The sequence below is a fragment of the Pseudonaja textilis genome, chromosome 1 (assembly GCF_049901715.1).
Source record: "Pseudonaja textilis isolate UNSWEBS1 chromosome 1, rPseTex1.2, whole genome shotgun sequence".
Taxonomy (NCBI): domain Eukaryota; kingdom Metazoa; phylum Chordata; class Lepidosauria; order Squamata; family Elapidae; genus Pseudonaja; species Pseudonaja textilis.
The window spans coordinates 159,919,541-159,945,105 of NC_141990.1; the positions used below are offsets into that span (position 1 = coordinate 159,919,541).

Here is a 25,565-nt window from a genome sequence, read left to right on the forward strand (position 1 = left end):
CAACATGGCCAAAGAAGTAACTAGCATCTCTCTGCAACTGTTTTAAGCAGCCATATGATCCAAGAAAAAACTATGGCTTTTAGTTGCAGAAAGTTGCTGTATTTGCATTCCCATGTGCTCCAAAACACATTGGGAATCATATTTGAAGCACTGCACAGCCCTAAATAAACATGTTGCAGGTACATTTTGGATACAATTATATTAGGGTCAAAATGATGACACTTGGTCACACTGGAATAAAGACGCTCAACCACTTGTGGTAGGAGATGCCTGAACTTTGCATTTCTATCATGAAACAAATTCTAAGAATACCAAACCGTAATGACTTCACAGTTTCAATGCCTGCTTGATATACAGTCACTGTTGCCAACAAAAGTTTATTTATTTATTTTTAATTTCAGAGAAATCAGTAATATCTTAATTTTCTGAAGGTCTGTGCTCTTACATGACACAAAGTTTGAAGTTATATGTGAAAGCCATCATGATGGTACAGACAACTTGCATAGAAATTCAAATTTTAGAGTTTGAAAACATAGTTCTAGATTTAAATATGAAGAAAGGCACTGAAGCATCTCCATTATGTTTCCATAAGGATGAATGATTATGGGATTACTGCAGCCACTGTAACTTTGACAAAGGGTCATATATAGTTTTGGGCAGAAGTGGTATTCAGCAGGTTCTGACGAATTCTGGAGAACAGGTAGCAGAAATTGTGAGTAGTTTGGAGAACCGGCAAATACCACCTCTGATTGGAGATTTTATAGTATCCTTCTCCTGCCACGCCCACCAAGCCATGCCCACAGAACTGGTAGTAAAAAAAATTTAATCCCACCACTGGTTTTGAGGTGGTTGTTGTAACTTCGAACGTTCACTGTGGCCTGTCGTATCTCAAGGACTATCTGTATTATGTTGCCCTGAAATGGGTGAAGTCCCAGGACAAGCTTTTAACCTGGGAAAATCTACTGTGTATAAAATGATGAAAAATGCTAGCAAAAATTGTAATGCATTCAACCCTTTGGTTCACCATGAAATCCAGCTATAAGAAAAATGGAGATTATGCTTCCATTGCACATAGAAATAAAACACTTTTAAGAAATGTGATACTTAAGAAGAAGGCTTTAAATATTTATGAGAATATTTGTCAGTGCATGTCAGCCCTACTAGGTAAGCCAAACCAGGAAATCAAGTTCACTGAAAGGCTAGAACTATTTTTTATTGAAATTGGCTGTAGTAACAGAATCTTGCAAGTCTGATTGCATTGTGCCTCCTCCTCTTTGAATTATGAAGATGTCTGCCTGGGTCATTTTCTAATGCTATCTTTTTCTGGACTTTAAAAATGCTTTAGCCCTTTTTCCTAGGCAACAGATCCTGCAAATCTTTGACAAGGTCATCTTCCTTACTCATTCATTTGCGTTATAAAATTTGATACCATACTCAACAATCCCCCTTTCCCACTGGTTCAGTGTCTCATTCTTTATGCAAAGTTTTGGGGACACATAATCCTAGCATAAAATGTGGGAAGTCTATAGTTACCATAGCATAAATTTCCAGGGGTTATAATTCAGTGGTCAACAGAATTAAGTTTGTACAAGACAAAATTGTTTCCCTCTATTTATTATGCTAATGAATTAGTCTTACAAAGTCTTTCTGAATCTTTTTTTTTTATAAACAGATCATGATGATTTAATTCAAAAAGTTCAAGCTACCTTCAGGAATTATTGATTTTTCTACATTGTAAAGTAAATCAAACCCTTCTCCTTACCACCCAATGATTTAGTAATAGCAGTAGGACATGAATCTTGAGCAGTTCCAAGCACTGAAAATACAAAATGTATATATGGGTCCCATACAGCTAAACTACAAGCTTAGTGGCCTAGAAAATGTGTCTTTAATCCACCTGGATATATATATTTAAGATAAGTGAAGAAGCTGAGGAAGGGATTCCATAACATACATTGAGACCTGCTGCTCTGCTAGAGAAGTTAGAGCTCAAATGTCATAGGATTCTTCCTCAGAGATTTCTGTTCAGAAGTAATTTGTTTGTTTTCCTTCTTTCATAGAACAAATAGACTGGTAAGAGAGAAAAAAGCAACAAAAATAAAAACTTGAGCCAGGATTTTGCAATATTGATCTTAGAAGAGTCCACTGTTTTCAGGAACGATGGGTCATCACAGGTTTCTGTAAAGTATCAAAACATCAATATGAGGCTTTGGAGTTTTACTTACTTAAAACATTTACATAGTTGCTCATCTTCCATTCAGCTCTGAGTGGATCCCAATAAAAATCAATTAACATCACTCATAAAAATTGCTGGACTGATATTGTGCATACATTTTCCCCATGCCATTTAAAGAGTTAAAAGTTTAGGAGTTTCAGTGCAGATTGAGCACAAATGCTGCTAGATGCTCCTATAGCTCATAGCAATCACTGTTTTCCTTTTGACTGGCTTCAGAACAACGCAAAATGTTGTCATGAAACCAAAGAGAGGGTCAACATTTTCTAGCTGCAGATGTCTCGTTGAAAAAGGAGGTGATTGCTGCTCGCCCCTAAGATATTCCAAAGAACTGCCAGAGTAATGACAGGGAAAAAAAAGAGGATAAGATTTCTGAGATTGTTACGTACAGTATATGTATTATGTTGCAAGAAAAATATGTTAGGATAAGACAAAAGAATATATCTGTAGAAATTAATAGTTGCCTTATCTGTAACTTTTTAAAAATATGAATCAATAATAAAAGATAATAGAAAAATTTGGGGTCATTATTTTGAATTATAATTCAGGAGTATTTCCAACCCAGACTATTTCTCAAGATTAACTCACTCATTTATTCCCCAAAGGTCAGCTGTCGTGCCCCTTCCCCAGTGCACTCTCCCCAAATTCACAGAATCCACAGTCAACTAGTTTTGTTATCATTTGTCACGTTTCCACTTTCAAATTGGAATTATGTACGCCTCCTGAAAGGTTCCCATCTTTTAAAAAATAAAGAGTGCTCCCTGGTCCAAATATACTGCCGTAGAAAAACAGCAACAGAAAAAGTAGGAACAGGAATATTTTTGTGACTCTTGGAGCGAGAGGGAGGGAGGGAGGGAGAGAGAGATGTGAAATTGCCAAACAAGTAAGCTAGCTCTACCATAGCTAGCTACTTTTTTATTTCAATTTTTAAAATAAGAAATCAGCCAATCGATAAAGTTATTGTTGATGGTTGCATGAATTACTTGGGATTATATGATTATTTAATTGTATATGATTATTATAGCACCATGATGGTGAACCTATGGCACGCCTGCCGGAAGTGGCATACAGAGCTACATCTGCCGACACGTGAGAGGTTGCTCGGAAGAACCCCACTGCGTATACGCACGCTGCTGCACAACAGCTGATTGTAGGGTATCTGGTGCGCATGCACGGCGTGTGCAGATGTGTGTGCATGCGCAGAGATGCACAGCGCGTGCAGGGGGTCTCACGTGCATTCAGAAATGCACAGTGCATGCAGGGGGGTCGTGCGTGCATGCGCAGGGTCGTGCCAGCATGCATTACTTCTGGGTGCTGGCATGTGAGTGCGTGCACTCAATTTTTGGCACGTGAGCCGAAAAAGGTTAGCCACCACTGTTACAGCATATATTATAGTAAGATCATAAGATTGATTTCCCTGATACAAAAGCATGCTATACAGCTATTAGCTGTTATTTCCACTTATCTGATTCTGGATTCTGTCTAATTTACATGTTTTCATATTAATAACAGCCTCTTCTTGATAAATGGCCACATATCTTTCTCCTACAAAAACCAGTAGCCTTCTATTGGAATTTGGCATTTCATGGTAAAGAACTCCTCTATTCGTCTCTGTTACCCTTTTTCTACCATCTATTCTCAGTCGGGATGAAAGCCATGAAGTAAATTCTGAATACTTGCCGTGAAGATGTGATCTATTTTTCTGTTTCTTCCATTTGGATTTCGTTGGGTCAATGATCCTCTGTAATAGGAGTTCCGAGCAAAGGATTCAGCATTGCCTTGAAAAGTTAAAGAAAATAATATAGACGACAAGATGCTGCAATAAAATTGTTTGTGTTTAGCTGGTCTTAAAAGGTAAGAATGGGGAAAGAACCAAAGTACACATGCAATGTTTAAATGGAGGAAGAATTTGTAAGTTGAAAACCTCTTCTAGGTTAATAATCCAACCAGCGTGTAAAAAGTAAGTTTCTTTTAATGTACAAGTTAGACAAAGATCTTTTTCTATATTTAAGAGAATTTATTTATCTCTATGAATTACTTGGCATTCCCCATAATATCATTTATTCCCATTTACTCCAAGTTTGGGCACAATATTATACCTAAACAATTTAATGACAACCTTTTTGTTTTAGTGACCAATGCTTGTTATTAGAAATTGTATTAATGTAAGAATTACATTGTTGACTCTTGATTTCTATTCATTGTTTTTCTTTTTGTTTTAAATCTCCATGTTCAGTGTGTTGCACTATGTTTTAACATGAGAAAATGTAGTACACTGCACTTTTAAAATTATTTTGTGAACTTTGCAATTACAATGTTAAGTAAGAATTACTGCCTCCATACTGTAGCAGCTGAGTGAGTGATCAATAATATTTTCTAAGTCCTCCTTCCCTCTCAATTCATAGAAGCAAAATCTGAACCCAGTACAGGTAATCCTCACTTAACGATCCTAAATTGGACTGGAATTTCTATTGCTAAGTGAAGCAATTGCTAGACAAAACATCAGGTGACCATATTGCTTAACAATGCAGGCAGTTCCAGCAGTCCAGTGGTCATTAGTCAAAGAATGCACTTTCACTAGGCGAGGACCTCATACTTCTATTCTCTGCTTCAACTCCCCACTCCCCACTCCTGCCCCCCATATAAGCTGCAGCACACAGTGGCTCAGATTTAAGTGTTTGGCCATTAGTCCTCCTATCTATACAAGTGTGAATTCTTCAACAAGATTCAGAAGTGCTTCTGGCACACATTATTCCTGCTTTCTGCTTCCATGTGGATCTGAGTAAAAGATGTGGCTTACTCTAAGAGACATGTTAAATTTAAACAAAATGGGAGAGCTCTGCAGAAGTGTGCTGCTACTTCAGCAACTAGTAGAATCAATTCTTCCCTGTTATTTTCAGAGGCATCACAATTCTAAAATTTACCCTAGTAAATTACACCTAGTAATGAGAGTATGCTAACCAAATGGGGGCATTTGGGGCCGCTATAAATAACTGTATGGAAAGAAAAACTGCGGACTACTTGAAATTTGATTAAGCAGATATTGCTTTAACTATTTAATGTTAATTCCACTTTCCGCAAGTATCAGTCATCCCAAGTTTATTACTGTCAGGTCTACCATTGTGTCCTGCCATTCTGTTGAAAGAGGGGAGGGGAGGCTCACTGGCATTTTTGCATGCTTTTGCTTTGACCGTAACTGCTTGGGAATTAGGAAGGGGGACTGTCTTCAGAGATGGAGCGGATTCCCTCCCAGCCAGTTCCAGCCTGACTTCAAGGCTGTCCTGACCTGAGGGTAAACTGTTATCTGCCTAGCACCTTGGAGTTTCCATAACAACCTTGCAGCATCACATTGGCTGCTGGTGGACTGGTCAGGAAAGTTGGTTTGGGGAAATGAAAGAATGCTGTTTGCTTCACCTGGGCTTTTTCATATTTCACCTTGAGTTCAAGTCACCACCCTCAAAATAATGGAAAGTGTGAACGTACAAACTCAGTGCGGGAACAATATCTCAGTTGTTATATCAATTATCAGCAAGATAACTGGACGGATTTGTTGCCCTTTGCTGAAGGGGCATACAACAACTCCATACATGATTTAGCCCTTTTAGAGTGGCTACTGGACTGGTCCACCATTGGGTCCTGCACTTCTGTTGGAAGGAAGGGAAAGAGGTTGGCTAGCATTTTTGCATGCTTTTACTTTGACTGCTTTAACTGCTTGGAAATTTTTTCAGATTTTGCCCTGCTCTCCTGCAATCATTTTCCCTCAATAAAAATTATTTTGATTCAACTGGATGAATTCAAGATTCCTGTTTGCCTGAGGGGGCTAAATGAGGCAGGTCCTTACAATTACATATAATAATATTTGAAGCTGGGTTTTTTTTATATACAGGTAGTCCTCATTTAGCACCACAGTTGAGGTTGGCAATATGGTCATCAAGTGAAGCAGTGGCTAAGTGAAACTGCAACTGTGCGTATAATCTTATTCAGCTTTCCTTTCCTTTACAGACCTGAAAAGATTGTAAATGTGAGCATTGACCGCAAAGTTTACTTTTTCATCGCCGTCATTACGGCAAATGTTGCTGAAAGATAATCTGTATAACTTTCTGCTTAAATATTAATATGTTGAAAATACACCTGGAAGAACAAGAGATCCTCACTTAAGGACCATTTGATCAATGACCAAAGTTACAACAGCACTGAATGAAATTATGGTTGTTGCAAGAGTCCCTGTAGTCGCATGATTAACATTTGGATACTTGGCAGCTTGCCCACGTTTATGATCACAGGAGTTGCTTGACTCCCCCCAACCAATGCTACCCTTTCAGCTGCCCTGCATTCTAACACTGCTGTCTACCCTCTGCTGCCTCCTGCACCAGCTCCCAAGTTAAGGAGAAACTTTCTGACAGTGAGAACAATCAACCAATGGAACAGCCTGCCCTCAGAAGTTCTGGGAGCGCCATCACTTGAAACTTTCAAGGAGAGATTGGACTGCCATTTGTCAGAAATGGTGTAGGGTCTCCCACTTGGGCGGGGGGTTGGACTAGATGATCTATAAGGTCCCTTCCATCTCTGAGTATCTGTTAACTGTCCTTTCTCCCACTGCCGAGGAGGCCATGCAAAGGTTAACAGCTTTTTTTTTGCCAGTTGGGTCTCAGCAGCGGGAGGAAGAAAACACAGGCATCAGTTGGGGGAAGCAGATCGAGACAGGGGTGAGAGGCAGCAGAACACAGGGTGACCAAAACAAAAGAATTGTCTTCGAGGCCCTTTCAGCATGATGCAGAAAGTCTGGGAGAGTAATAGCTGAATATGTATGAAAACCACATTGTGAAATTGATTCATACATTCCAGATATGCACACATGCAGAAAGTAATTTAACTCTGCTTTTAACCAAGGCAACTATTATTAGGCAGAAGCTGCCAATCAACTGAGCATTTTCCTCCTTGCATAAATGAGCAAAGACTTACTTGGAGTTTCATGGGAAATACTGAATTTCTTCCTCAACACATGGGACACAGACATGATCTAAAAAGAATAAAATCTTGTTAACAAGTAAATAAGGGTTGGATGTATTTTCCCCCCAATGCAACTTCCTTCAGCAGGACAGCATTTTGGCCCACAAATAAATGTCAGTCTGCTCATTTATTATGTGGGTAATTTATCTATTTGTACTTTGTTTGCCTGGATTTATCCATTAAGTAAATGAAATTCAGTAAAATATTTCTTCTATTTGGATTAGACTTTTTAAAAGAAGCTGAATATCCTGTTTCTCCCCACAACTCTCCAACTGTACATCATTTAGCCCCAATTGTTTTCATCAAAATGTCACTTGCAATATGCAGTTATTAATGTCACATCAGAAAGGCCAAGAGAAATATCTCTTAGGACTACAGGATTATGTCTACCACTAAACACCATCAATAAATATTGAAAGAGAGGTTTTGAAAAGTACTTTTTAAATTTCTAGAACAGAGTTGGATCTGTGGATCCCAGTTTCAGCTGCTTCTCCAGCTTCTGCTTTAATATCATGTAGAAGTATGTCAAGATTTATGTTTTGATCTTTTATGAATTTTACTTGGTAAATGTTATTTTTCCATCTAAATTTTAAATATGTCATCTTAATTAAGCATTGTCTATTGGCATACATGATCAGCATTTTCACGACTATTATTGGCTGCTGGTGATGTTGGAAAAATCATGCAATGGAATTTTAAAAGCTATGGTTATCTGAGTTTAAACTTTTATGATGATACCTTCAAAATTAACTAGGCAATCCTTGTAGATTTCAGAGCAAGTGGCGTTTGTTCCAAAAAATGAACCGAGGAGGAAATGTGCTTTTCTCTTGCCCTTATGTCATCCAAGATTTTAAAATTGGGGAAAATCTTCTTTGGCTAAATGTCAATGAGTAGGCAAATGATAGTTTCCACTTTCACAAGAAAAGCATCATTGTACTTGCACATACTTTCAAATCACCTGGTGATACTGTACCAGGAAAGTTTGAGTCCTCTATAGAATTATATGCATTCCTGGGAGGCTGAAGACTAAATGCTTTGGAATGAAGGATGTGAAAAACATTGATATGATTTATGATAATCAAATGATAGGAAAATAGTTGGTTGAGTATGCACCTGGTTTGCATATCTTTACCTGCTCTAGGGATAATTTATTCAAAAGTGGCAAAACAGCCATTTAGAAAGACTACATGTAACATACAACTGAATTTTACCTTCCAATTTTCTCTGATGTTCAGTTCAGTGACAAATATTTACTAGTGGACTTTATTTACTAATTCCTATATAGTACATTATATGCAGTGCTTTAAGATTCGTGGCTCAGAAATGATCCATTATGGAGTTGTTAGTTGTAGTGCTCTTTAAAAAATGGTTCAGATCAATTTATGCTGATTTTATTTTTACCCATGAAACCTTCCATCTGCCAGGACTCTTCTGCATTGCCTTTGCTCTCTTTAAGTACACATTACTCAGTGGTTTGCATTCCTTCTTTTTTTCCATTTCCTTCTTCTCCAATATTTCCTGAATTCATAGTGTTGTCATTCCCCTATGGCAGTGGTGGCTAACCTTTTTGGGCTCCCGTGCCAAAAATTGTGTGCGCGCTTGCACACTTGCACTCGTGTGCCAGCACCCAGAAGGCAATGTGCGCCCCCCACATCCTCTACACAAGTGCGTGCAATCCCCCTCACCCTCACTGCCCCCTTACCTGTACTGTGCCCCACAGTTGAATTTTGGCCAGTTTGAGGCTTTTTTGCCCTCCCAGAGGCTTCAGGAAGGCTTCTTCAGGCTTTTCAGGCCAAAACTAGGCCTGTTTTGTCACTTCCGGTATTTCTGGAAAAACTGGAAGAGATGAAACAGGCCTTGTTTTCGGCCTGAAAAGCCTGCAGAGGCCTTCCTGGAGCCTCTGGGAGGCTGAAAAAGGCCTCAAACTGGCTGAAAATCAACTGTGAGACACGCACACGCACAGTGAAGTAAGTTTGCCTGCAGCTCATGTGCCGACACAAATGGCTCTGCGTGCCACCTATGGCGCGTGCCATAGGTTTGCCATCACGGCCCTACAGTATATGTAAGTTTGTTTTGTCACTTTGTAAAGTAGCATATAGGACATTGTTATAATTCTTTACAGTATCAGAAACAGCATTCAGAATACCTAAACTCTCAAATGAGATCCAAAAAAATGTATTCAAAATCCTACCTCTGACTAAAGTAACACAAAAACAGAATGGTCTTAAAACAAACTGCCCTTCTCTAGCCATAAAAAATATTATAGAAGGACCAAAAACCAGCAGGCAAAGGTGAATGACAGTTTTTATGGATAGAGGACAACACTAAAAAAAACCTAATGAGGTGTTGAACAATAAATTTGCTTACATCTCTCTGGAAGAAAACATGCAAACACCTAGAAAAGAAGCATCATGAAATGTCCCTAAAAAGTAGCACCATCAAGTGCTTCTGTGATACATAGAAAAATACTAGATTATTACCCTTTTCTACTACTACATCTAGGGACAAATGATACAAAAAAGGACAATATTGAGTGATTATGAGCAACTCAGCAAGAAAGTTAAGGAGTTAGGTGCACAAGTAGTTTTTTCATCTGTACTACCAACGAAAGGTAAGAGGTAAAATAAATCCAGTAAGAGAATAAAAGATTCTAGGAGAGAACCACTGGCTAAAGAGTTGGTATTGCCAAAAAACCTTTGGATTCCTGGATTGTGGTCTGCACTACATTCATGATGGGCTTTTGGCAAAGGATGGGCTGCATCTCACAAAGACTGGGAATAACGTTTTTGGAAGACAACTAGCTCAACTTATCACAAGGACTTTAAACTAAAATTGAAGAGGGAGAGTGACCAATCTTTAGAATCTCCAGGACCTAATTCCAAGCAAAAATCCCTAGAAAATAAGTCAAATAAAGAAGTTGGGAGGGATGGGAAGGAAGACACTCGAACCACCAAATAGGAGTCATAGGAAGGATACTGAAAGTCAGACAAAAACATCTCAAGTGTCTATATACACTTGGGGAACAAACGGGGTGAACTCAAATTATTAATACATGAAGGTAGATACGATATAGTTGCAATCACAGAAACTTGATGGGATAAAGCCCATGACTAGAACATACTGATAGAAGGATACAAACTGTTAAAAAAAACCCCAGACCCCATAAAAGAGGAGGTGGAGTTGCATGTATATAAAGGATCACTACATTGATACAGAAATATACGAAATCAAAGACGAAAACCTCCTAGAATGCATATGTATCAATATGAAAGAAAAAAAGAATGACATTGCCATAGGTGTATACTACAGGCCAAGCAGAAAAAAATAGAGGTACTTTTTGCTAACCAATTAACAAATATATGTAGGAAACACACTATAATAGTAATGGGGAACTTCAATTACCCTGACATCAACTGGAAGACTAATTCTGCACCAAGTGAGAAATCGAATAGGTTCCTGACCAACCTAGCTGACAATTTTGTTATCCAAAAAGTAGAGGAAGGTAGAGAAGAACCGATTGAGGAAGCTGAAACTGCAGGAACCTTGAGTGAGAGTGTCCATGTCAAACTGGAATTCAGCATAATGCAAACACAAACAATAAAACATAATGATATCAGAATCTTAGATTTTAAACGAGTTAATTTTAACAAACTTGGGAAAGATTCCTTGGATGAAAATCCTAAAGGGGAAAACAACTCAAGAAAGTTGGGAACTCTGAAAAATATGATCATAAAATCCCAGTCCAGGATAGTACCACTGAAAAAAACAACCAAGAAATCCAAGAAGAAACCAGCATGGCTGCCCAAAGATCTCTCTGATATATTGAAAGACAAAAAGGACAAGTACAAAAAACGGAAAGAGGGACATATAAGTATGGCAGAATATTAGCAGATAGCCAGAATCTGCAAAGACGAAACGTACCATACATACCAAACCATTCTTATTTCTTTCTTCAACATGGTGACTGAATTAGTGGACCAGCGAAATATTGTGGACATAGTATACTTAAGACTTCAGCAAGGCATTCAACAAAGTAGACCACAATCTACTTCTCAGTACCGTTAAGTTAGAAAAAAATAGGATAGATAGCATCACCATCTACAACTGGCTGACAAACCATACTCAACAATTAGTCCTTCACGGTACTATGTCTATATGGATGGAGTTAAGCTGTGGGGTACACAAAGTTCCATCTTAGGCCCAATACTCTTCAATATTTTCATAAACGACTTAGATGAGGGAATAGAAGGGGAACTTACCAAATTTGCAGATGTTACTAAGCTGGCAGGTATAGCCAACATCCTAGATAATAAATTCAAGATCCAGATGGATCTTGACAATTTAAACACTAGGCTCTATCTAAAAAGATGAAATGCAATGTAGAGAAAAGTAAAGTCTTGCATTTAGGCAAGCAAAACCACAACTACACATATATACTGTGTAATACTGGGCTTAATAGCAGTAACTGTGAGAGGGATCTTAAGAGTCTTAATGGACAACTAATTAAATATGTGCCAACAGTGTGTGACGGTAGCCAAAAAAGCCAACACAATCCTAAATTGCATTAACAGAGGGATACAATCAAGATCAAGTGAGGTACTAATACCACTCTATAAAGCCTTAGTAAGATCACACCTAGAATACTGCATCCAGTTTTCACTACCACACTTTAAAAAAGATTTAGAGACTCTAGAAATAGTTCAGAGAAGAGCAACAAAGATGATTAAAGAACTGGAGGCTAAAACATAAGAAGAATGGGTGCAAGTACTTGGCATGGCTAGTCTAGTGATGAGAATGACCAGGGAAGACATTAGCAGTGTTCTAATATTTGAGGGCTATTACAGAGAGGAGCGGGTTAATCTGTTTTCCAAAGCATCTGAAGGCCAGACAAGGAATAATGAATGGAAACTGACTGATGAGATTCAACCTAGAAATAAGGAAGAATTTTCTGACAGAGAACAATCAACCAATGGAACAACTTGCCTTCAGAAGTTGTGGGAATTTCATCACTGGAGGCTTTCAAGAAGAGACTGGACTGCCATTTGTCAGAAATGAGTCTTCTGCTTGGGCGGGGTGTGTGTGGACTAGATGACCTACAAGGTCCCTTCCAACTCTGTTAATTTCTAAATACAAGCTCAGTATAGAAAGTAGACAATCAAATGAAGAAAGCCTTAATGATCTATTCAAAGTAAGACAAATTACAAAACAACAAACGTGTTCAAAAAGCTATGGATCCATTTCCCATGCTTTTATGGACACACAAAAATACACAGACCAGATATACTGCTCTACCTAATTGTGTAATTATTGGGCACCCCAACATACAATTTTGCCAAAGAACTCATTAAAAATGTGGCTATTTTGATAGGAGCACACATGCTATCAATTCATTATTACAGTGCTTTTAGAAAATAAAAGAAAATATTTAATAGCTGAAGAAGGTGAATTCATGAACTCATCGATAACACAGCATTCTTCACATCCATAGATCCAAAACTGGCAAAAACCACTTAATCCTTACTCTATACAAAGCTCCACATGAAGTGAAGGAACCAAAAATGGAAATTACTTAGAAATATGGAACTTATAGACTAGTGCCTCACTATTTATTTTCAGTTTGATAGGCAGATCTACGAAGAAATCAAAGGAACATCTATGGAATCACCTATTTCAGGATTCAAATCAGAAACAATTAAGCAGCGTCTGGAAATAATAGTCCTCCTCCATAAATAACTCCAAATGTGAATCTATTATGTGGACATTATGTTTTTGTCATAACCAAATACTTACAACAAAATCAGTCTTTAACAGAATCAAATGTATAAGGGAAGAAAAGAATAACAGACTACCATTCCTAGATATTATCAACAACCAAAGTATTAATGGCAGACTTCATATTCAGATATATTGAAAACCAGTATAAACAAACCAAGTGCTGCATTACCAAAGCAACAATCCAACTGCCCAACATAAGAGGGCTTTCAGACAAGCTTGAATACCCAGGCTTGTCTGTATATTCCAAGAACTCCAAAGAGAGGGAATAGACAGTATTTATAGTATCCTTCAATGAAATGGTACCCATTACATTGGGTACTCACATTATTAAAAGTGCTTTTCAGTGCAACCAACTGGAACACAACCAACCCAACCCATAAAAAGAATAAATCTTCCATACATTAAAAATATCTAAAAAACCACCAGTAATTACATCAACTGCAAAGTATCGAAGTAGCCCACAAACTAACAAAATCATTCCAAAATATCTTAAACAAATGTGAAATGAAATTATTTACAACATACTGTAGAATGACTGTGAAAGCTACTGTGTAGGACAAACAGGCAAAGGATTAGAGAACACACTTAGTTGGCAGCCAGAAGACATGCTGGAAAGTTTTACTGGATATACGGACCAATTTAATCGCCAAGTCGACTATAGCCATTTTAGATCAAGTGAAATCCAAAAATATAAGAGAGTTCCTAGAGGCCTGGCATCCTAACAGATCAGATACACAGAAAAAAAATCTAGTTAACAAACTATTTAAAAAAGCAAACTAAGTCCCAAGAAAGACCAGAGTTTGGGGCATTCTTCCTTTATTATATCCTCAAGTTATAGATGCCAGATAACAAACACAGAAATAATAAAATAATACAGTCAACAAATGAGATTTGCTGCCTATTAAGAGTACTTAGATTTCTTGCTTTGCTTAGAAGGCAGGATTCATATCTCCTCAACTTTTTATAATTATAAACCTGAATTCAGAGACCATACAATTTCATTAAGGCACATCATTGGGTTTTTTTTTGTAAAATTTAGGTATGCTCACCTGGATGCCTCTTTTCTTCTTAGACCTTTCCACTGGTTTAACTGTCAACCCAGCAGCACTCAGTGCAGCGATCCGAGATTCTATATCAGACACCTTTATAGGAAGTAGCACATTTTTCCATCATAAAGGCAATTAGACTTTTTCCTAGCATAAAACCAATACATGGTTGTACTGTATATGCATACACACAGAGGCAAACATCTATCCCTAATTTAAGTCAGTGCAGCTATTTCATTTGGCACTTGACATGCCAATGAACTGGAATCTGGGGATAATTGTCTTCAATTATTTAAGTACTAAAAATAATAATAAATGGAACAAGCATGCCATGTTTTATGTGACTATAGCTTTCCAGCAGTGGTGGGATTCAAACATTTTTACTACCGGTTCTGTACACGTGGCTTGGTGGGCCTGGCAGGGGAAGGATACTGTAAAATCTCCAGTCAGAGTGGGTATTTGCCGGTTCTCTGAACTACTCAAAATTTCCGCTACCGGTTCTCCAGAACTGGTCAGAACCTGCTGAATACTTCTGCTTTCCAGACTTTCTCAGGCTTTTTTAAAAAACAGACTACACCCTAATTTCATTACAATGTACAAGTCAGGTGCTAGCAGTGAAAAAAAATGTACTTTTCTCAGAACCAATTATTTTCTGCCTTCATTATGAGTTCCCAGATTTCTGAGGCAAAATTGCGTTGCCTCAGCTGTGCTGAGCTAGCCTGCAGAATAAGGTTTAGGCAAGATCAATTCCCATTGTGACTTATCTTCTCTCTTAATTAAGAGAAAGATATTAAGAAACAAAATTGATTATACTTTTCTTGATTTAAGAAACTGTATTTTATTTTTATTTTCTATTCTATTTTTTACAGAGTCACTGTATAAAAACTTCAGTCAATTTGTATGAAAATATAAGGCTATCTTGCCCAGGAAAATACAGATAGACAGACAGACAGACAGACAGACAGAGGTAGAGGTAAACGTAGAGATAATTTTCTGGGGAATTCTTGCTTAGAAATCAATCCAAGCTGCCTTTTAAGAAAAGACAACAGGGATTTACCTTAGTCTCTCTGTGTTGTAATTCAGCCACAGAAAAAGCCACTTTGTCTTCCAACTCTGACAGTTCTGAATCTGTTGTTGCACTGTGATGGGTTTGGTCCTCCAATTCTCTTCGTCTTTTCTGCAATCCATAGATTGAAGGCACCTACAATCAGCAATACTAATTACTTTCCAGCTAGATTATTGTCAATAATCTCTCTAAACTCTAGACCAGGGGTGTCAAACTCACGTCATCTTGGCAGCGTCATGTGACATATCCAGACTTTTTCCCCCTTCGCTAAACTGGGTATGGGCGCAGCTAGCACATGACGCATCCAGCCCAAGGGCCAGGAGTTTGACAGCCCTGCTCTAGAGCAACATGATCTCAGTTCAGCAGTAATAAAAATGGTATTTTTCCTTCTAGAGATTATTAGGAAAGGAAATGACAATAAAATTGTCAGCACCATATCACTGTTCCCAAAATCAAGTCTATATTTACATTTGAAATAATATGGAGTAGGCTAGTTTCAAGGATGTAAGAAAGCTTTTTAGTTAGAAAAAAGTGATGGCAGTGAACTGTGTTTGACGGTAATTCAAAAGTTGAACAGAAATGACAAGTTAACCCAGATACCACTCCAACATCACATATAAACATGAGTTTGTGGCAATTAACTTGTGTTTTCTCTCATCCCATTTTCCAATTTCAGATAGAAACAACTAGACCCAATCGGACTTCTCATCACATTTACTAAGCTAGAAGTATTACAAAAAGTTGACAGCTGAGGGGTGCAATACTTTGTAAAGATTGCCTTGCTTTACTGGGTGATTAAGAAAAGCTCTGGGTTGAACACAAATTTCAACCAAACCCACTAATAGGTTCCAAAATAATGACTTCTCTGCATTTGCAGCCCAAAGACCCATCCTTTAAGTAAGGCACCTGGTCAAAACATATTAGCCTCACCAGATGCTTCATATGGCAGAGCATCATGTCTCTGCCCTCAAGCATTAATCTGAGGCATATTATCTCTGCTGTACCAAGTTTGGCCTTCAGGCAGAACACTATCACATTCCGGTAAAATATAGCAATAGCATTTAGACTTATATACCACTTCACAGCACAGCCTCCTCTAAGCAGTTTACAGAGTCAGCATATTGCCCCCAACAATCAGGGTCTTCATAGTGTTATGAAACATTTAAAAAGTTGGGAATCTGAGAAAAGCAGGCAAAACAAAACAAAAGTTTTAATGTCAGGCTGCAACACTGTGCCTGCCTTTCCCATATCTATTTTGGGAATAGTGGCATTTGCATTAAAACATTTAAACAAATAGGGAGGTAAGTATTTTTGAACTGCAGATGGGGTCTATTAGTTTGATGGATGGGTATTTTGTTTAGAAATATATAACAGGTTTTCTACTATGACAGAAGTGCTTTAAGCAGATTCTACTCTCCTTAAATGCATTCTGCAGAACGTTCTCAGAATTCTAAACCTACCCATCAGGGCAAAGAAATGGTGGAAGTTGATTAAGAATTTGACCAGGTCATTTTCTTCAGAAAGAAATACACCAGGCATTTTAACCAAAGCTATAAAAATATTCCTTAGCTGCAGTACCCATTTGAACATCCATGAACTATTCAGAAGGTAGTTCCAAACTATAGTCCTCAGCTTTCAGAAGGAACCAAATCCTATTCAGAACAGGCTGTTCCCCCAATCGTGACAGTGCTTCACTTTTGATCAAAGAACTTGTCTTTGTTTGAATTGCACTTTGTTTTGTTAAACCATAGGCAATCTGAGCCACCCCTCCAGATTATGTAGAGGGTTTCCTCATCAACTTGTTATATTTTTTAGAAAGGAGTGTTTGTGTCTATGTGACTAAATGATAGTGAATAGTTTCATGAGAATTGCCCAATCAAGTACTATGATACAAAGATATTGATGTTATTTGTTTGAGATTAAGTGCTCTTTGCTAGTTCAGAGCAGGAATATTGAGAGCTGTAATAGAATTTGTGACATCTTGATAAGATTTTGTTCAGAATTCAAATGTTCAAATTCCTGCCTGTCATTGCACTTTATGTACATTCACTGTTCTATTGCACTTATAACTCTACTGCCAATTGGATTTTAGAAAGTTCACATTTTAAAAAACAAAGCCTCCCCTATGCAACTGTCTTTTTTGTATTATACAGAAGTGTAAAATAAAAGGGGCAACATGTTTTCCAATCTGGGGCTCACGCTTCTCATTTGAGTGTCATATTGGAAGTAGCACCTGAAAAATCAGCAGAGCCAGATCAAACTGGGTGAAGTCCAGTTGAGCTCTAAATATTATTCCATTCATTTACATCATGTGATTATGCACATTGGTTTGGGAGACACTCTCACAGTGTAACCACAGTATTTGCATTAAATGATCTGCACTTTTATCATCTGAAACTTTAAAATGTCATCCCCTATAAGTATGTGCCTAAGTACTCACGAAGAACAGCCATCAATAGTTCTCTTTTCAAAACAAATAAAAATGTAAAGATTTATATTTCAGTATACTATTAATTTCTCTGGTATCTCAGAAACATTACTTTTTTAAGGAGCAAATATGCCTTTGAAATTTGAATATGATCTAATTCTATCAAACAGAAGAAAGAAAGCTTAAAATCATTTCTAGTTAGCAGAATTTTTGATTTCCAACAAAGAGTTGGGTGGCTACTAATTTGCTTTGAAGTGAAGCAGGGTGTTTTTCAAGTTGCTGTATTAGGAACTGAATTGAATCTTGTGGCAACTGTGAATCCCAACTCATCCTACACTGCAACAATTTACAGATCCCAGAAAATCTGGTAAGAAACCTACAGTATGTGATAGACAACTTTATTATATCTAAGTTACAGAGGATGGGATAACGTTAAGAATTGTTTGAATAAGGCAAACGAGTAAATTCTAGACTGACTTGAGATTAAAACTTGAGATTTCCTGACAAATTGGCCACCATAAATTAACTGGCTTCCTCTTTTTCCACATGCTTAATTTTATGGATTTGATACATATATGAGTGAACACTGTGATGCAACAGATAAGGTATTGAACTAGGAGTGGAGAAACCTAGATTCCAGTCCTCCCTTAGGCATGGAAGTCAATTGGATGATTTTGAACCACTCTGTCTTAGACTATGAAGTAAAAAAAAATATCTGTTGGCTGAACTGTAATTGACCAATGTTAAACAGTTCATACTTTCAATGAAGAGATCTTCATTCTACAGTATATTGATTTGGGATACACATACATATATTATATAACATCACAATTCCTGAATGATGTTTTCTCATGATAAACTTTCAAACTTTTAAGGTGAAAGTAGTTTAAACAGGTCAACTGTTCTTATTGTTGATGTATCTATTCTGAGGTGGCCAGTATTTTTCCCTCCAGTTCTCCAAATGTGCTGGTCTAAAACTCCCAACTTATTCGTTATTAGTTGTATCAGCTGTAACTTATACTTCAGTGACTTGTGGGATGAGGGAGACACAGATTGGACAACTCTAAGTTGTGCTTTCATACATTTCTTTCTAATACTTCCTAGGTTAGAGGCACCTGCTTCCTATTTCTCAAGGGCCATTAGAATCATCATCCAACATCTTCATCCTTTCAAGAAGACTCTCAAGGATTTCTATATTGTGTTGATTGGTCTCAAGTGCTTTGGCTGTGATGCCACAAAAAGCCCTGGCTGGTGACCTCTAGGTTTTATGCTCAACTAGGTACTTTGTCTGCAGCAGAAGGGAAATGGGGGATTAAGAGAAAATGGGAAGCAGGAAGGTGTGTGGTTGCTTTAATTAAAAGGGTTTGTTATCCATGGAGGACTCTTAACCTGAGGAAGAGTAACAGCCAGATAATACATTGATCCTGGATAATGCTTTTACAGAATACAGCAGGGACAAAGGCACTACCTCAAAGCGCAAGTGAAAAGCTCCCATTAGCGTAATGGCTTATGTGTGAGAAGCACTTTTTGCCTCAGAAGCAGAAGATATGAAGGGATTGTTCATGGTGACCACTGTATTTTGTACGGTACATTTTATTTGGGTCAGTCTGCTCTTGATAAAGCCAGATGGTCTTAGGAAAGAAATGTCCGGGGGCAGGAAATGGAATTGGGAAAGTATATGAGAATACACACATTCCACATGTAACACATTTAGACTTTAAACTCAACATTGAAGTATTGTATTTGTGTAAGTATTGGTATAAAATATGAGACTTTATTTCATAAGGTCTTACACTGCCTTTCTTTTGAACTGGGCTGGAACAGTCCCTGCAGATTAATCTTTGGAATAAGGAAATAAATATTTCTGGACCAACAAAATCACCATAGTTTTGTGAAAATGCTTTTCAGAACAACTCACTTTAATGCACCATGTGATGACTCATTACATGAAAAGCTTTCTGCCCAGAGGGCATTTCATATTAAACCTATATGCCAACTTGACAGGAAAAGTAAGCCTTGTTAAAGAAGACAATTAAGAGGAATGATCTTGCCTATAGCTTGTGACCCCATCAGAATTAAGACTGGGCAGCAGAACTTGCTTTTATCTGGTTTTGTATGTGCAATTTATTTTTAAGGGAGGTGAAATCATAGATCATCTGGTGCCCTTGATAGCCAAAGTCTGTTTAAATAAGTAGGAACATCCTCTCACCACTTGGCAACTAGATATTGAAAGTAAGCAATCAAAACAAGAGAGGAAAGGATCATTGGGGAGGACACTTAAGTAGAGGACATTATGATCCATCAGTACATTTCAGGTTGGACAGCAAAAGTAAATGTAGTGCTATAGGTGAACTACCTAAAACTGATGATTGGTTGCTTAACAACAATTCAAAATTAAGACGGGCCCAGAACATGTGTGTGAAGCACTTCTAGCCATTGTAAAATGTCACGCCATACCTTCCCTGTGATCATATTACTGCATTTCTCTGGTTTGGCAATTGGCTTGCCTTCACAACTGGCTGTAGTGGTCATAGGACTGCAATTTATGAAGTTTTTTGCCAGTTTCTGGCAAAATCTTCCCATTCAAAAGAATGGGTTTGCACTTACAACCACAGATTCACTTAAAGACTGAAGTAATTTGCTTAACAACTGCTGCAAAAAATGTCATAAAACTGTGTCCAATCACATGGGTATCTCAACTTATGACTATGAGAACTTATGACCATAAATCCAGTCCCAACTACAGTTTAGATTGAGGACTACCTGTAGAGACGGTAATAGAGAAACCACATTTGCCCCAATTTGACCATATGTAATGTAAATCAATGTAAAACATTCTCAACTTCAATACAAAAATCTTTTGTATAGTCTTGTATTTGCTCCAAATCTAGCTTCTGCAGTTAGTTATAAAACAGATAAAAGGTTTACATCAAAACTTGTTCTATCAGGAATAGAATTTTCATTAAAAAATGGGACATATGGTGGTTGCCTTGTTATATTATATTGTTGCTTCTTCAGGACTCCGTGTGTTGAGAGTAGTCATACATGACAGTCAGGGGTGGGATTCAAATTTTTTAACAACCAGTTCTGTGGGCGTGGCTTAGTTGGTGGACGTGGCTTGGTGGTCATGTTATTGGCTAGGCGTGGCCAACTCAATATCACTCATATCAAGGCACGCATCTCCTCACCTGGCCTCTCGTGACAGTGGGGATGATGCAACAGTCGTAAGTGTGAAAAATGGTCATAAGTCATTTTTTTCATTGCCATTGTAACTTTGAATGGTCACTCCATCCAAGCAAAGTACCAGCAAAGGAGGAAAAAAAACTCCAGAGAAGTTCTCGAGACAGGAAGTCTAGTCCTGCCAAGAATGTAATAAGGGTTAACGGAGAGGCAGTTTCTGCAAGCAGCACCAGAATGTTTCCTTCCTGCCTTCCTTACAGGATTAGGCCAGTAATTTCTTCTAACAACCAGTTCCCCGAACTGCTTAGAATGTTAACAACCGATTCTACCGAATAGGTGCGAACTGGTAGAATCCCACCCGATGACAGTAGTCCTTAAAGCTATCACACAGAGGTTTTTATCAATTCCGTTGCCTAAGATATTAAGGACTGAAGACTGAGATACTAAGGATTCTTCTTTGGTCAATGCACACTACTACCAAAGCTCCAGGGGAACACACTGGTTCAGGAGACTGACTGCCTTTGAAAAGGGACTATCAAAATACTTGCTTATCTTCTCCATCTATTTTATATTTTATGATTGTGATTGTTAGAATGTCAAAGATACAAGGTCCATAATTTCTCAGGCGAAAAATGCATCCATTTTCAGATTTGAAACATACATCAAGTTCCTAGTTCACAGATTAATGGGCAATTGCCAACAGGAATCAAGAAACTGGAATGCTACATTTTTATTTAACAAATGCTGGCAAGTTAGCAGAATAAATATAACATCAAGGGGTTTGCTGAAATCAAAAACCATCCTAAGATACACATTGCTAAATATAGCATTCATATTATGCAGCGTGATATAGTAACACACAGTAAATGCATATGCTACTAAAACTTTTGTGTCTTCTTGTTGTGACCTTCAATTCAGCAAAGTGGGGCATCAAGTTGGCTCGAATCTGCCAAATTAAAGAATGAGTCTAAAATCCAAGATCCATGACTCCATGGAATTGATGTTTGACAAAATTGTGAATTTGTGTTCATTTCAGTGCTGCCATGCTGCCCCAGGCGTGTGATTATCATTTCCAATGCTCCTTGTCAGCTTCTTATAATGAACGTCAACGGGGAAGTTGGTAGGAAGTCAAAAGCCCCAGGGTGGCAAGCAGGTAAATGGCTGCAAGTGGGGGGAGGAAAGGGTTATGTGGGAGGTGGCACATGGGTTGGTTGTACAAGAGGTGCCACTTAGGTTGGGGAGAGTAATTTTTGGGGGGGGCGGGGGGGGAAGAGATGCTACATTGGGTCAGGAAGGTTGCATAGGGTCCAAGAAGACTGTATGGCAGGTGCTGCGTGGATTTGGGAGGTTGCTAAGCAATGCAGTGTGGATTGGGAAGAGCACACAGGAACGTGAATGAATGTGCCAACATGGGCATGTGGGGTTGCAGCATGGATTGGGGAGGGTATGCGATAATCTTAAAAACCAGTGAGGATTAGAAGGATGCGTGAGTGGCAGGTAATTATCTCTGAAAAGAAGAGCCAATAGGTAATGATTTGTTTGGAATATTTCTAAAAAAACCTTACCTTTATTATTATTATTTTAAAATAAGCCTGAAGTAGTTATTCGTCACCTGTTCTGCAACACATTTAAATCCTCATAGCAATACAGTATTTTAGATGTATGGACTGTCCTTCATAGAGAATGCAGATTCATTTATCTATGGGATTTACAGGCTCCACCCAACTTTGGGTGGGTACTTTTCTGATTATGGACAGTGTTTGCAAAAAGTGACCACCATGGACACAGAACAGGCCTAACTTTACCTGGGTGTGTGTGTGGTACTTTGCTAAAACTTAGGGTGTCTTAACTGCCCACTTCCTTCTTGTATAACCCAGAAAACAGTCATTTGAATGAATGCGGACACCATTCTCAAAGGGGCATCACACCAGCTTATGTCAGAGGCAAACTCTTCCATCCGTCCAAAAGCAGTACAGAAGCATTCATCATTCCAGTTTCAGTGCTACCAGTATGCAAATCTGCATGATATGACTTGTTCTTCTTTTAGGAAATCATGTGTCGGAAATGTGAACTGTGATCAGATTGACACCCCCCCTTTTTTTTAATTTGAGGTTTATATCTGAGGGTTTGAGGTGTGCTACAATTTATGGCAAGGATGGATTCTTGGGTCCAGCATAAACTTATGCTCTTCAGTCTTGGTGTGATTTCTGATGGGGTTCACTGTGCTTTTAACTTGTGGCTGCTCATTCAGCTGAAGGTAACTTGTCTCTGGTCCAGATAGCTTTTTAAGAAGTGTTGTCAATTTGGATTAGGACATGCGTTCCTCCAATGATCAATATGAACTCTGAACTGACAGATGCTTTTGCATCTACACTACAAGATAACTCTTAATGTGACTTTAACTTTGGCGAAAAGGATTTAAATGTTATTATGGTCTTTACATAGCCAATGGAGGTTATGAAAGATCAATTGCAAATAATGATAATTACTCAAAAGCATCATCTGCTACTCTGTAACATTTTAAAGTAATTGTCTTACATCTTGGAAGATACTATTTATTGGTATTTTGTAGAATAATACTAGCCAATATTAGGAAATTTAGGTTTTTAATAGTTAGTTTGGAATGAAAAAAAAACATGTGGAAAATGGCAGTGCTGCTAACCTCCTGTTCTTGGGACTTTCTATTGGAATGGAAAGATGGTAAGAATATAGAATAGAGTTGGAAGAAATCTTGGAGATCTTCTAGTCCTGTCTAGTGTCATCTGCAAATTTGATGAGTTCCCCTTCTATTCCCTCATCTAAGTCTTTTATGAAGATAATGAAAAGTACTGGATCTAAGACAGAACTTTGTGGTGTCTCACTGCTTACTTCCCTCCCTGTAGATGTTAAGGACTGCTCGTTGAGTACGGTTTCTCCGCCAGTTACAAATCCATCTGGTGGTAATGCTGTCTATCCCACATTTTTCTAGCTTACCAAGAAGTAGGTTGTAGTCTATTTTGTTGAATGCCTTGCTAAAAATTCAATTTCATTTCACTGGCCCACAATTTAGTCACTTTGTCGAAGAATGAAATAAGATTTGTTTGGTATGCTCTGTTTTTGACAAGCCCATGTTGGCTTCTGGTTATAACTTTCCTTGCTTCTAGATATTTGGAAATCTGTTTCTTGATGATCTTTTCCAGGATCTTTCCAAATATTTATGTCAGGCTGACAGGTCTGTAGTTTCTTGCATCTGTTTTTTTTTTCTTTTTTTTGAAGATGGAAACCACATCAGCTCTTTTCCTGTCCTCAAGTAGTTTCCCAGTGCAAGAACAAGAAAATGATCACGAAGCCAGCTGGTCACTAGTCCAAGGCAGAAGATTGGGAAATAAATAAATAAAATGCACAAATATAGTTATGTCAGCACATAATAGAACCATATGAAGGTCATGGGATTAATATACCCCTGGAACTAGAAAGGAAATACTATGTCTGTGTACATGCATACAAACTTACATTCTAATATGTTAGACTGTGAAGATCATAGGTTTTTCTGTCTAAAAATGGGAAAGTTTAGCATTTGTTACTGTTGTCCAAAGGATGTGTGAGCCTTTCTGATACTCTCAATGATTTTCCTTCTGGCTGTAGTCTCTGTGCTGATGAGGCAAGTGGAAGAGCTAAAGTTCACAAGGACATGCTGAAAAATGAACAAATTGATGCGTCCAGAAAGCAATGAAAACCAAACTACAGGAAATGGAGTCTAAGCATTTACTTCATCATTGCCAATAAAGTACAATTTAAGGTATCTTCAAACAAGGGAATTCAAGTCAGAGTGTCTTATTTGAAGCATACTACTTTCATTTTTATGTTCATTTAGTCTGCTGGTTTTTTAAAAATGTTTTAGAATTTGCTTTGCTTTATGTATCTCCACTAGGCTTCTATGTATTATTTTGTAATATAGTCAGTCAGCAGTAATTTAACAATGCATTCAGTATCATCATGAATAGATTGATGAGCCTGGCTTAATCACTGTTTTCTAGCTGCTTTGCCTTCTTTCCACATCTTGAGATTCTGAGTGAATTCAGGAAGGCCAGACCGGTTTATAGCCATTCTTCAGAACCTTTTCATATCTAGTTCTCATAGAACGCATGTTTCAGGGATGCAGCCCACCTGTTCACAAACAAAGTCCTTTGAAGGAGATAGAAACAAAGATAAAGATAATGAAGTCCATCTTGCTTTTGCAATGTGCAGAGCCTCTATTGGGATGAATGATCAAAGTTAATAAATGGTTGAAATCTATGTCTATTGTAGGACTGTAATTACTGAGAAGACTATATAGTCTGTTAACAGTTGCTGCTGAAAGCCTTAACTGCCAGCATAGTTGTTGGCTTTTTGTTCAATGCTCCAAAAATGATTGCCTTTTTTCTTTCACTGTCCATATTCACATCAGTTTACAACTGCAACAGGAATAAAGCATGATTAAGGGAAGATGCAAAAGTCACAATACAATAATCACACAAAAGTTTTTAGAATTCCTTTAAGTTACTGTGGAGCAATGTTAGGTCACAAATGTAAGATGTCTGAATGAATGAAAGTCACATGCTTGACAAGACTTGACAAGACTAATCTTGAGCGTAAGACAAATCAGAGAGAAGTTAAAGAGAGTATTAATGAACTGCTAGTACAGACAGACTTGTTAATCATCTCTGTAATTCAGAAATAAGTCGGATGAGCTGAAGAAGTTACCAAAGACTCTGAACTAAATTCAGATTAACATTTTGGATTGCCTGACATATCCCCCACCCCCCACCCGCTTTTCCTCTACTTCAAGAATACTAAAGAGCTGGAATG

General features: G+C 37.9%; 1 protein-coding gene across 10 annotated transcripts in view; it reads right to left on the minus strand.

Moving 5' to 3' along the window:
- Positions 1 to 363: 363 nt before the first annotated feature.
- The window catches only part of MLPH (melanophilin), a 71,940-nt gene continuing 46,738 nt past the window's right edge, over positions 364 to 25,565 (minus strand). For 9 of the 10 annotated variants that reach the window (XM_087919544.1, XM_087919542.1, XM_087919541.1 and 6 more), the window contains 5 exons: positions 15,122 to 15,265; positions 14,068 to 14,160; positions 7,196 to 7,253; positions 3,914 to 4,011; positions 364 to 2,178 (listed from right to left, as the gene is read on the minus strand). In XM_087919544.1, coding sequence (XP_087775670.1) covers positions 2,152 to 2,178; positions 3,914 to 4,011; positions 7,196 to 7,253; positions 14,068 to 14,160; positions 15,122 to 15,265 — 420 coding nt within the window. In that variant the 3' untranslated portion in view covers positions 364 to 2,151. Of the gene's footprint in view, positions 2,179 to 3,913; positions 4,012 to 7,195; positions 7,254 to 14,067; positions 14,161 to 15,121; positions 15,266 to 24,468; positions 24,903 to 25,565 lie in introns of those variants that run through there. The other variant, XM_087919546.1, reaches the window with a different exon arrangement.